Below are 12,115 nucleotides of genomic sequence, written 5' to 3'. Positions count from 1 at the left end.
TAACCAGCTCCTCTGGTGTAGTTCTGGGCTGATTCTTCACCATTCTTAGCATCATTGATACCCCACGAGGAGATATCTTCCGTGGGGCCCCTGTCCGAGGGACACTTATCATTAGCCTCTTCCATTTTCTGGCAATTGCTCCAACAGTTGTTCTTTTTTCACCAAGCTGCTTGGCAATTGCCCCGTAGCCTTTTCCAGCTTTGTGAAGGTCTACAATTTTGTCTCTTGTTTCTTTTGACAGCTCTTTGGTTTAGCCCATGTTGCTTTTTAGACTTTAGCTGATTGTGAGGTGCACAGGTGTCTTTATGACAGCTAAAGACCTCAAATAGGTGCTACTGATTTAAAATCATGGGCAGAGTGTAGCTGGACTATTTAAAAGCAAAATAACAGGTCTTTGAGGTTTTTTTTTAATTACATGCTATTCTGCCATTCCAATACTTAGGAAATAACCAAAATGTTTGTGATGTGTTTAGGCACCACAAACTACAGAAACAGAATCAATGCTCCACAGCCATGAAATTGTACTGGAGAGATGAACATTATATTAGAAAATATTCTTTCAGTAGGTGTTTTGATGTTGGAGGAAACCAGAGTTCAGTAAGCTGCAAAAGGAGCTTCGAGGAAGAAACTACTTTCAACAGGAAAGAAATGCTTCACTGTAGGTTAAAAGTGATCAGTCAGGGAAAATATATTAAATTAGCCTTGATTCACCCTCTAAAAAGATTCATGTTCCCTGACCATGACAGTAAAATGTTATATACAGCATATCAGAGCCTCCAATTTGTCCTTGAACTTGCCTGTGATTTATGTAATTACCTGGTCTCTGTTCGCGACCATACAATACGGGAGCTCTCCGGTCATCAACTCGTACAGCACGATACCGAAGGAGTAGACGTCTGACTGGAAACTGTACGGATTACTATCCTGCATCCTGATTACCTCGGGGGCCTAAAGCACAGAAATGCCGTTTGCTTAAATTAACGTTTCCCATTCATTTGTTCTTAAAGGCATGCTTCACTTCTCTTTTCTGTTGGATACATACTATATTCAGATCAAATCAAATCTTTTTTTTTTTGTTTTTATGAAATCAATATTTTTATTTTTTTAACCTACCATCCAAAGAATGGATCCTGAAGGCTGCTCAACCTGATGCGAGCCGGTCCACCTCGTCTTAACCGTGGCCAAACCAAAGTCTCCAATCTTCACTGTTAAGCCTTCATGGAGGAAGATGTCTAGAAATGTGATTTAAGGGACGAGATACCTCACAGAATCAAGAGAACTCTGAAATAACCGCCTGTGGCAAATAGATGCCCCTGCCTATTATAGTTTGACTTCTGACATGGGACCAACTAGTATACTTCACATTCTAAGCTATAAACTCTGACAACTGTAAAAACACCACCGCTACCACCTGATGTCTGCTGTTGACCAACTGCCCTAATGGGTTAGCGAATCAAATTCTGACTCTCTTGCTATTCTACAAAATTATTTGTCTAAAAATCAGATTACACCTGTGTAACAATGTCACACAAAGTATGCTAAGCTACAAGTTAAGCTACTGGTAAGCTACTTTGCAGTAATGCCAACAGTGCAAAAAACAAACCTGAGTCGTCTGATCAAGTAAATACATGTATTTAATTGTACAATATTGTGCAAAAATCTTAAACCATTCCCCATTTTTTAAAAATATTTTGCTTTCAAAGATTCAGACTTTATTTCTCATGCTACGTTAAAAATACAAGAGTTATCCAGGCTTCCTAAAGAACTTTTTTTGGCTCTCATGTTTGGCAAATTTTTGGCCCCAATTCTCAGCTTTAGTTTTTTGTTCGTTAAGCTGCACAGTGACGTAAGAATCGTTCAAGCATTAAAAAGCATCTAACTTAAGGCCTGAACCAATGAGAAACAGGTGATAACAGTTGTTTGGGCGAGTGATTAATATACTGGCGATGCTGAGTGGTTGGAACAGAGGAGAGGGGAAATGAGGTTGCTGCAGATGGTTACATAAACAACCATCTCCAGCAACCACAAATCTTTAGGCACTTTGCAGCCTGGCACAGTAAAACATTTGTTTCTATTTCTTTAATTTAACCTGCATAATTAGTCAGAATACATGTGTGTGAATGAGAGGGACCCAAGTGGAACGGTAAGCCTACAGAAAGCAGAGGTAAAGAAGGTGCAGGATTTTCAGTACTTGGGGTCAACGGTTTAGAGCAACAGAGCGTGTGGAAAGGAGGTGAAGATGCGGGTACAAGCAGGTTGAAATGGATGGAGAAAAGTGTCAGGTGTGTTATGTGACAAAAGACACAAAATCAGCAAGAATAAAAGAAAAGGTGTTCAAGACAGTGGTGAGACCAGAGATGCTCTACGGCTTAGAGACAGTGGCACTGAAGAAAAGACAGGAGGCAGAGATGGAGGTAGCAGAGATGAAGAGGTTGAGGTTCTCTTTGGGAGTGACAAGGATAAATAGGATCAAGAATGATAATGTTTTGGAGATAAAGTCAGAGAGGTCAGATTTAGGTGGTTTGGACATGTTCAGAAGAGAGATTGTGAATATATCGGTGGAAGGATGCTGAGGTTGGAACTGCCAGGCAGGAGGTTCAAAGGAAGACCAAAGAGAAGATTTATGGATGTAATGAGAGAGGACATGAAGTTAGTTAGGGGGAGAGAAGAGGATGTAGAGGATAGGGTTAGATGGGAGCAGATGATTCACTGTGGCGACCCCTGAAAGGGAACAGCCGAAAAACAAAGAAGAATTTAACAGTACTGTACATTTTTGTATCCCTTTAATGATATAACTTTATTACTCCTTATTATAAGGTACATAAAATGTTTGGCATGACAAAAACAGGCTTCACACCAAGTGTTTCCTCTGTTGATTTTGACGTTCTGTGTTTAGCAAGAGTTTATATTTAAAGGATACTGTTTGACTTCATATCCCGGTGGATTATATTCTTTGCATGCAAATAACTAGATGGAATATAAAAAAGAAAAAAAAAACTGACGTCAACCATGAGACACAAGAAAAAACAACATTTATTTGTTTCCCTTTTCTCTCTCAAGCATAAAAAATGCCTCTATGTTTACATATAAAACACCCCTACACTTAGTGAACTCTTAACCCTTTTCTAAAAACAGACGAATTCACTTGACTTGGTGGAAAAAGTCCAAACTTAATCTGCTATGGAAAACAAATGCTGCAGACTGTTCGAAAATGACTCTCTGCCTCATTAAACACGGCACTCACCTCACCAACTCTCTGCTCCACATACTGCAATGAATATTCAAGCCTAACCGTCTAACTTCGTATTATTGCTCGTGCTTTATTACTGTATTGCCATGCATAGTAACGTATCAGTGTTTGCTACCACTTAGAGTGTAGAGCTGTCGACTGTTGCAGCTCAAAACCTTGCGTGTTAACTCACTCCATGCCTTGAGCGGTCTGCCTGGCGATGTCGATCAGCTGGAACAACTGCAGTTTGGTCTCCTGGACGTGCAGATGTTTATAGAGGCTGCTTCCTTCACACCACTGTGTCACGATGGCCAGGTTATCTTTGGTCATGTAACCCATGAACAGTAAGATATTGACATGCCGGGTCTTTCTGCAGTAGTTTGATGAGAGACGGATAAGGTCAGGTGTGAACTGCATGTTTTATTCCAGAGCTATGCTCTGAGCAAAGAAGTACATGCAACAGGCAGGTGCTTAAACTGATCAAATGGCTAAATTTGCATATTAGACATAAATAGCTATGGTAAGATCATTTTGTTTCAGAATACAGGATAAGCTCACATTTCCGTTTCTTATATACAATTTCTGGATTGCCTAAATCCCTTTTTTAATATGCATTATTTCTCCCATCTCTCTCACCTGAGAACCGCCACCTCATTGCGAAAGGCCTGAAACTGCTCCGGCGTTGGATCTTTGACCTTTAAAATCTTCACAGCAACATCACCTGAACGAGGTGCACAGAATAAGTCGCTTGTGCATACAGTTAACATGCAGCAAAATGTGAAAAAGCATGCTAAATAGTTTTTCACATATAAACCGGCAGCGTGACCAAAAATTGTACACCGGATGGGCGTGGGTAAACAAGAGTGTTTGTGGGTAAACCAAAATGGGCAAGGGGTTAAAAAAAAATTATATATATATATCTTAGCAGTCGTATAAAAGTATGCAACAAGTTGAAAAGCCATTTCTCAATGTTTGTTTTTGCTTCAGGATTTTAAGCCTACTTGTGGTCTAATGCACTTAAGTTCAGAACTCATTGTACAACAATCACAAATGCCGGTTGTTTACTCTCACACGCACACACCCCAGATAAAAACAACATATTTCAGGAGCTTTGGCAATCTCTAGGCTGTCTGGGTTTGTGTTTATGTTTAAATTTAAATGTAACGATTCCAGTGGTCTATGTAGGTTGCCTAGGCTTAGGTCTAATTTCATGGGAACAGCTAGGCAACAAAAAGTAGGGCAAATTATAGTTTCAAAAGAATTCAACCAAGTCTTCATACAAATTGCTTTAAATATTTTTTTTAACATGTAAATAGAACCCTCATAGCAATTAGGTTGCTGTAACATTTTAAATATTTTTACTAAAGCAAAGATTTTATTAGATGAAAACAAAGAAGAAACATTTGTACTGTTTTAGCGTTGCACTGTACAAGTGGGGGAAATGGAAAGACAAGTTTTCACCTGTTAATGAGCAATATCATATAATACCGCTCTTTAATGTTGTGAGAACCCTTTTTGTGTGAACAGTGTTTTTGTGTGAACAGTGTTTTTGTGTGAACAGTGTTAAAGCTCACAGAGCTTTTTTTGGGGTGGGTTGGGCAAGCCACTACCACCGCCTTCTTTGCAACTTTGGTAAATGGGGCGATAAATCAGGGATCTCTGCAACTGTGTTCCAACTAAAATCACATTCTGCCAAGGAGGTGTCCTTCACTACCAAAAAAAAAAAAAAAAAAAAAAAAAAAAAAAAAGTTTCTAAACATACCACAGCTAGTCTTAATATTACACAATGGCCATTTTTTAAAATTATAATATGATTGTCATAGCAGACGCATGTGATGCACTTCCTATTATACTTCCTCAGGTTTATTTGTAATTTATAAATACAGAAAAGAACAAACAGATAATGATTTTTTTCACTTCCCCAAAGACATGTTTAATATGGGTTAATATTAATATTATTTACCTGAAATAATTTCCTAGAAATTATAGATAACACAGGGACATTTGTCAACCACAATCAGGATCCTTAAGAAAAGGCCGAAACGTATCCGTAATGGAAGTGTCATATTATGGCTGGTCCTGTAACCCAACCCTAGAAATGTCATAAAAAATGGACACCAGCAGCAGGCAAAAAAAGGTGGGATGTCAGCAAGGCAGTCAAAAAATAAGGCTATATGAACGACCAGGTCCCACTTTGAACAAACACACATAATGCACAGACTAAACATACAGAAACACAGACTAAATTCTCACCATTTGCTCTTATCTGGCTCCATTAGCACATAATCGTGAGTCTGTGCACTTACTTTACTTTTATGCAAGACCATTTACTTACACTAATCTTAAAATACTCAATTCTATCATATAAACCACTGACCCAGGTATCGAGCAGGTGTACGGTGCCCCTGGGTGGACAAAGAGAGGGGAGATATCATATCTCAAACATGCACTAATCACAGTAACAACGAGAGGCCCCTGTAGTCTATAGGTTTTCTAGCTGGCATGCAGCCAATGTATACACTATGTATTCTTTATGCAACCAAAGAGTATGTCCCTTAATTCTTTACAAAACATGGTGCAATTGCCATTGAAACCGTGAAACAGACTCGCCCAACTCACAAGAGGCTTTCTTCTCTTCTACTGTATGCTTAGTTTGAAAGCAACAAGGCACATTGCTTTGCTTTTAGTCACATTCATTTCGCTTAAAAATGCAGATGAAATGTGTAAAAACTGAAGAAGTATCACTAAATCCAGATCACCATGTTAAAGATTTGCAATGCTTACCATGCCATTTCCCTTTGTATACTGTCCCAAACGATCCTGATCCAATGCATGAGTGCAGAACCACCTCGCTAGCGTCGATCTCCCAGTAGTAGCAAGAGTCTCGCTTGTCCCTGGACCGCTGAGGGGGAAGTATTATAGGTTATGCTAAAAAATGCTTAATATTTTACACATGAATTTAGTCAAATATATTAAATTCTATTTATTTAGGATGATAACAAGACTAAGTTTAAGACATTTTCACTTCTGTTAAAAAGTGTACACTTTTATCTTTTTTTTTTTTAATGTTAAAATATTAAGACTGTAAAACCATTTTATTTAATTTCGTAAATGTTCACAAGCAGAGCTTGGTATCACAGGATTAAGCAAAGCTTGCACTTCAGACAATGAACATGCACTGATCAGCCATAACAATAACTGCACAAAACACTGGTTATCAATTATATGCAGTAAGCCCCCGACTTATGAACATTCAAATCAGGAGTCAGCCTCACTGGTTTCAATAAATCAGTCCTGGAGCATGATGATATAAAATAGCTCTGCTGTAAAGCTGTCCCGATGGTAAATAATCGTAATTTCAGAAAATCATCAACAAGACAAGAGTTCACAGTGTAATTCAGCTTCGAGAAAAAATGGCATTCGTTCAAGCACGCAGTAGACATCATGTAGCGGTGTTCCTCCCCCTCACCCACATCTGTGGGACCAAAGGCCAGCCCTTCTAGTCCAATCCCACAGAAAAGCCAATGCAACAGCTAAAAAAGGCCAATGTTGGACACAATAAAAGGACACCAGAACGCTTAGTGTACCACAGCCCATCACAGACAGGGGCCAGTAGGCAAAGAGCCCAAAGTCACCAATCTGGGCTCCAAGCTCCCTACCCGAAACAGGACGCGCCGGACAAACTAGTCAAACTTTGCATTGTAATGTTATGGCTGATAAGTGTCAATAAATTTTGTCCATGATAACCCTGTCTGTTCAACATTATGATATATTGCACATGTTCACGCTTGATTAAATCATTGATCAACTATGGAGGATTAAATAATTTCTTTTATAACTGCAAGTTATACAAAAATAGACAGTCGAACTTACTATTCTGTTTTTGTCCTGACTATTAGATAAAGCCTTTTCTCTATGAACAGGGCCTGGAGGTTTGGCCTGAGACCACCCTGTGGGACTGAGATTAGGAGGTCTTCCTGTGCGGCAAGAATACAAAGAAAATTAGACAAATCTGATGTACCAACTGCTTTCTAAATTTAAATGAAATGTTTTTATAATAATCTCACCCGAGTCCTGACTTTTTAGGGCATCCTGTAGGCATAAAGAAATACACAATGGTGTTTAGTTAAGAAGTTAAGTTGATTTTAAATTCTAAAAAATGCAACATGGAAAATCTAAGTCTCTGTCACAAGCAATTCTGTCTTTTTATTAAAGAATGCACTCAGTTATTGTATAAATTTTTTCCTGTCCCTGAAATACTCAAATCTAGTCTGTTAATACCCAACTAGCATAGTGTAGTTTAGTGGTTACCCTGCATGCAAAAAAATGTGTAAGTTCAAAATAAATAAATAAATAAAACCCACAAATACAATTTTGGTTTGAAATTAGATTCAAATTAGATTTGTCTCAGTCTGGAAGCTCTGCTGCTCAAATTTCTAACTGTCCATTACGTCACTTGTGTGACTCGCAAAGCATTTGAAGAGTACTTGCAGTAAAATTCTACAGTTAAAATGTTCTTTTTTTTTTTACACTTCAGGAGGTTGCAGGTGGTCTTTTTCCACTTTTGCCTGCATTTGGGGGGAAACAAGGCAGAAACAAAAAGTGTTGGTCATTGCCTTTGCCCTTGACTTTTAAAACATCAGATTTGTCAGCAGTCTAAACAAGCCCTGTCTCAGAAAAGATTGATATATTTTAATGCCAAAACTGACACATAAGGAATAGAGCAGACTTGTTTTCAATCTACCCAAGTGTAGTTAGTTAAATTATGTTCATTTATATATATATATATATATATATATATATATATATATATATATATATATATATATATATATATATATATATATATATATATATAGTATATTAAAATACGTTTCAACAACTTGATGTTCCCACCCAAGATTGATATAAATAAAGCCCTCATGCAAGTATAAGAGCAAAATGAAGAGAAAAAAAAAAGCCAACTTTTGTGATGTCACTTGGGTGTGGACTCCTCACCTCAGACAAAGCCCCGCCCACAGGCAGGCTGCAGCTGACCATGTGAACGTTGGGTGTGGACGTGGAGCGCTGTTTCTGTGAAAGCGAACCGCTGGAAGGTGGCAAGGGTGCAATGTAGTTAAATGCGTGAGGTGTGGAGTGTCTATGATAAGCACTAAAAAAAGGAAATAAGGAAAAAAACTGCATTTTAGGTCTTTATTCAAATACAACAGCTACAGAAAAAAAATACAGCAACAGCACTGTAAATATACTCCATGCTTATTGTTGACACAAATACTATAAGACTACACAGCTATCTGTGTTTCATAGTGCTGAGACAGCTTTAATATAATCATGAGCTTTAAAGCACTGTGGTGGAAAATCCTAGCAATGACCAAGGCTTTGTGAAGGTAAATTCCTGATCTAAAGTCTGATTAGATCACTCTGATTATTGCTAATGCCTTAGTAATAAATCTAATGCAATAGCTTACTGTCTATAGTAATGGATGGCCCGGGCAGTTGAGCACACACATACAGTGCATGGCAGATACTCAATATATCTCAGCTGACTAAATAAACTTCGGCAAAAGGGGAAAACTGGAATTTGTTTGTAATAAGAACGTAAATCCCGCATTATTTCTGCTACTTACAAACCAGCTTTACCATTAGCAGAGTGTAAGCGTCTTAAGATGCTTTTTGTGCATCTTCTATTACTTACTAACACCTCGCCTAAAACATTTCGCCTTAAGAACTGAAATGTCGCCAGAAAATTGCTGTGGCACACGAAGCATTTCTGGCATACGAGTGCCCAAACAGAGTCGAACCAAACCCCGGCTAAGTTGCGCACACGTCAACGGCCCGTTGACTTGTTTACGTCAGTTAAAAGCCAAGGGAAGCAAGTTTACATATTTTCTTGTGTGTTTTTTTTTTTTTTTTTGGCATTTTGTACAAGATTTAGTGAAGGCACCAGGCAGTCACTTTCAGTTTCATTTTTAAATCAGGCGATATCAAGAGGTATCATAATTAAGGTTAAGTAAGGGTTAATGTTTATTTATTTCATATTTTACTTCATTCACATGTCTTTTCTAAAGATTTTGATTGTTTTTAGATGCAAAGATATGATTATGGTTATAAAAATAGAAAATATTGGTAATATTTTTGGGTGGCTTGAACAAATTATCTACATTTTACTTTATTCCCCACGCACGGGGAGAACATTCAAACTCCTTGCACACAGTGGCGGGAATCGAACCTAGCCGAGTACACAGACCCAGGAGGTGCAAGGAGACAGCGCTAACCACTAAGCCACTATGCTGTCTTTTTTCTGTAACTGTCAATTGTTTTATGCCTTTATTTAAGAAAAGTCCTGGTTTGACTTGAACATCTCTAGTATAAATGTTGGTCCTTTTTCAACCAGCTCCACACTAACCTCAACAAACTGACCTGTTGATTCCAAACTCATTGTTAAGAGAAGGCTCTGTTGGATGGATTTTTATCCAGAAGTACCCGCTGATTCCAAAAGGGACATTTTGCCATGTTAGTCATTTGTTAGTGTTTGGAATTAGTATTCGTTTCATAGGAACACTGCTTGTTGTGGCTCATATTTCCATATCTAAAGCCACATGACATTTTATTCCAGGGAAATTTAGCTTCAGTGAGCTTTTGTCCAAACTTGCTCTCTTTTGTCTAAATGGGCGTTAGACTGTGCGACTGTAACACTGGCTGAAATTTAAAAGAAAACACTTGTCTTTTGCAGGCTAAATGTCAGTTAAGACATCTTGAAAGTTTACAACAAATGTTTAATGTAGACTTTAATTATTTCCCTCCTTTAATCAGCCTCAGAGTACTGACCTGGTGGGAAGTCGGTAAAAAGAGTCTCGCATCCTTCGAGATGAAAGAGGTGGTAGCGATGTCCCGCTTTCTCCGGGTGTGGGAAACAAACTAAGAGAAAAAAAAAAAGAGCATTAATGTATGCCATTTATGCACATTATAATTTTTTTATATCATAATAATTACACCCATGTCTGTTGGAGGACAAAAATGTATCCAACCACAAACAGACAGGCAAATAAATAGACAGGTAGACTTTATTGAGCCCATGTGGGAAATGATTGATAATATTATTTCTATTATTATTTTCATTAGGAAATCCATCATTAAGATGTTCTATCATGTAATGCAAGTAAATGAGAACTAGCTTAATGGTTTCCATCAGATTGTTGTGGGCTGCCATTTGAACTTTTTGGTTAATATTTAACACTTGAACCCAATAAAGCCATCTTTAATGACTAAACAACTACCACTGATATAAACTTATTGACTTTACTGCTATTTATCTCACTAGCAGAACCGCATTACTGTGCAACTTCTACTGAAGGCCAGAAGTTATCTGTACAGTGATGGCCAAACGTATTAAGACAATATATGCCATGTATTATAGTTCTCCCTGTGCACAAAACAGGTGATTTGTCTAATTAGTTTTTATCTGAAGAGTTGTGCTAATTAATTGAAAAAAAATAGTAACTATGAGATAAAGGTATTCAGTGTCTCTAGCCATGGCCCGGGACGTCTCCAGACCTAAACCCATAAGAAACTGTTGGACAATGGTGTATGGAGTAGAGGTCAAGAAACCGTCTTCAGGACATGATCTTCAGATAGCAATCAAGCAGACATGGATTGAGCCAGTGACCCTAAAGTACTGCAGACTTCTTTTTGAGACTGTGCCTAAGACAGATCCAGCAGGTTTTGGAGAATAAAGGACTTCATACAAAATACTAATTGTTGCATAGCCATTTCATTGTATCAAGTAATAACTATTTTTATTATCGTGATTGTCATTATTTAACAAAAATATAAGAATATCATTCATTTTTTATTTAATTCTTTTGGCCATCAATGTATAAGAAGCAGGCAAACAATGAACAAAGCACTTGCTTCCTACATTAGAAAAATACAGAAATTACAGGTGAGAGTTTATCCGTGTAAGCACCAAACAAGAGTCCATTGCTACAGGTCTTGCACTATTTTGATTATTGAATATTTTGATTATCGAATGAGTTGGCAACATAGTGTGCAAAAGTCAACAAAAAAACGACCAAGTTCAATGGGTGTATTTCCTTTCCTTTCAAATATCTCTTCTAAAACATTTTCACATCATAAAATATGGAATATGCACATAAAAGCATACCAATATAATAGACCAGTATAATTCTTTTGAGTATGGCAGAGCTGTAATTCAAACAGCGTTTTGTTTTTTATGCTGATGTGCGTAATAAAATATTTATCTCCTCCATTGTATGTAGACAGCAATAAATTGAAATCAGACGTGCAGGTTTCTAAGAAGTCCTATTAACATGATGTTTTTGTTATTGTCGCAAACGTAAAAAAAAACTGAGGTGTAACACATGCTAAAACAGAGACAACTGCTCTTAAACTACATGGGAAGCATGGCCTCGACTAAAATTCCATTAAAAATTAAATAGTTATCTATGTTATTTCTCTCTCTTACTTCAATAGCTTACTGAAATATCGCACTATTTATGTTACTTTAACATAAACGTTTTTCAATGGACATGGCAACCTCCAAATCTCCTTAGAAAGCCTTAGAAACAGCACCAATAGAAACCTGGTGAAGCCTGGCTTATATGGGTTTCTTTAAAAGAGTCACATACATTGTGTATTAATGGAAGGAAATTTTAAATTCTGGCACGGCGGGCTTGTGATATGTCATTTTGTGACTCAGAAGCCATGCATTTATGGAAGTTATTTGGAATGTAAACATATGCGTTTTGCATAAATAAAAATATATAATGTTTGTCTGACAGTTCAAACAAGGCAAAACCTTGTAACCAACTGCCACACATTGTGTCACTGAAACACTAATGAACTTGATAGAGATCTAAAATTTAT

General features: G+C 37.5%; 1 protein-coding gene across 2 annotated transcripts in view; it reads right to left on the bottom strand.

The window, feature by feature from the left end:
• raf1b (Raf-1 proto-oncogene, serine/threonine kinase b) overlaps positions 1 to 12,115 on the bottom strand; it is a 35,897-nt gene that overhangs the window by 5,336 nt on the left and 18,446 nt on the right. For both annotated transcript variants that reach the window (XM_053483916.1, XM_053483915.1), the window contains exons 6-15: positions 10,058 to 10,147; positions 8,228 to 8,381; positions 7,297 to 7,321; positions 7,103 to 7,206; positions 6,014 to 6,131; positions 3,866 to 3,950; positions 3,423 to 3,599; positions 2,921 to 2,967; positions 1,114 to 1,232; positions 817 to 948 (exon numbers count right to left, since the gene is read on the bottom strand). In XM_053483916.1, the coding sequence (XP_053339891.1) occupies positions 817 to 948; positions 1,114 to 1,232; positions 2,921 to 2,967; positions 3,423 to 3,599; positions 3,866 to 3,950; positions 6,014 to 6,131; positions 7,103 to 7,206; positions 7,297 to 7,321; positions 8,228 to 8,381; positions 10,058 to 10,147 (1,051 nt within the window). The remainder of the gene's footprint in view (positions 1 to 816; positions 949 to 1,113; positions 1,233 to 2,920; positions 2,968 to 3,422; positions 3,600 to 3,865; positions 3,951 to 6,013; positions 6,132 to 7,102; positions 7,207 to 7,296; positions 7,322 to 8,227; positions 8,382 to 10,057; positions 10,148 to 12,115) is intronic.

Source organism: Clarias gariepinus, chromosome 23, assembly GCF_024256425.1.
Source record: "Clarias gariepinus isolate MV-2021 ecotype Netherlands chromosome 23, CGAR_prim_01v2, whole genome shotgun sequence".
In the NCBI taxonomy this organism is placed as follows: domain Eukaryota; kingdom Metazoa; phylum Chordata; class Actinopteri; order Siluriformes; family Clariidae; genus Clarias; species Clarias gariepinus.
The sequence above is the reverse complement of the archived record's forward strand: the minus strand, read 5'-3'. Positions and strand labels throughout refer to the sequence as shown.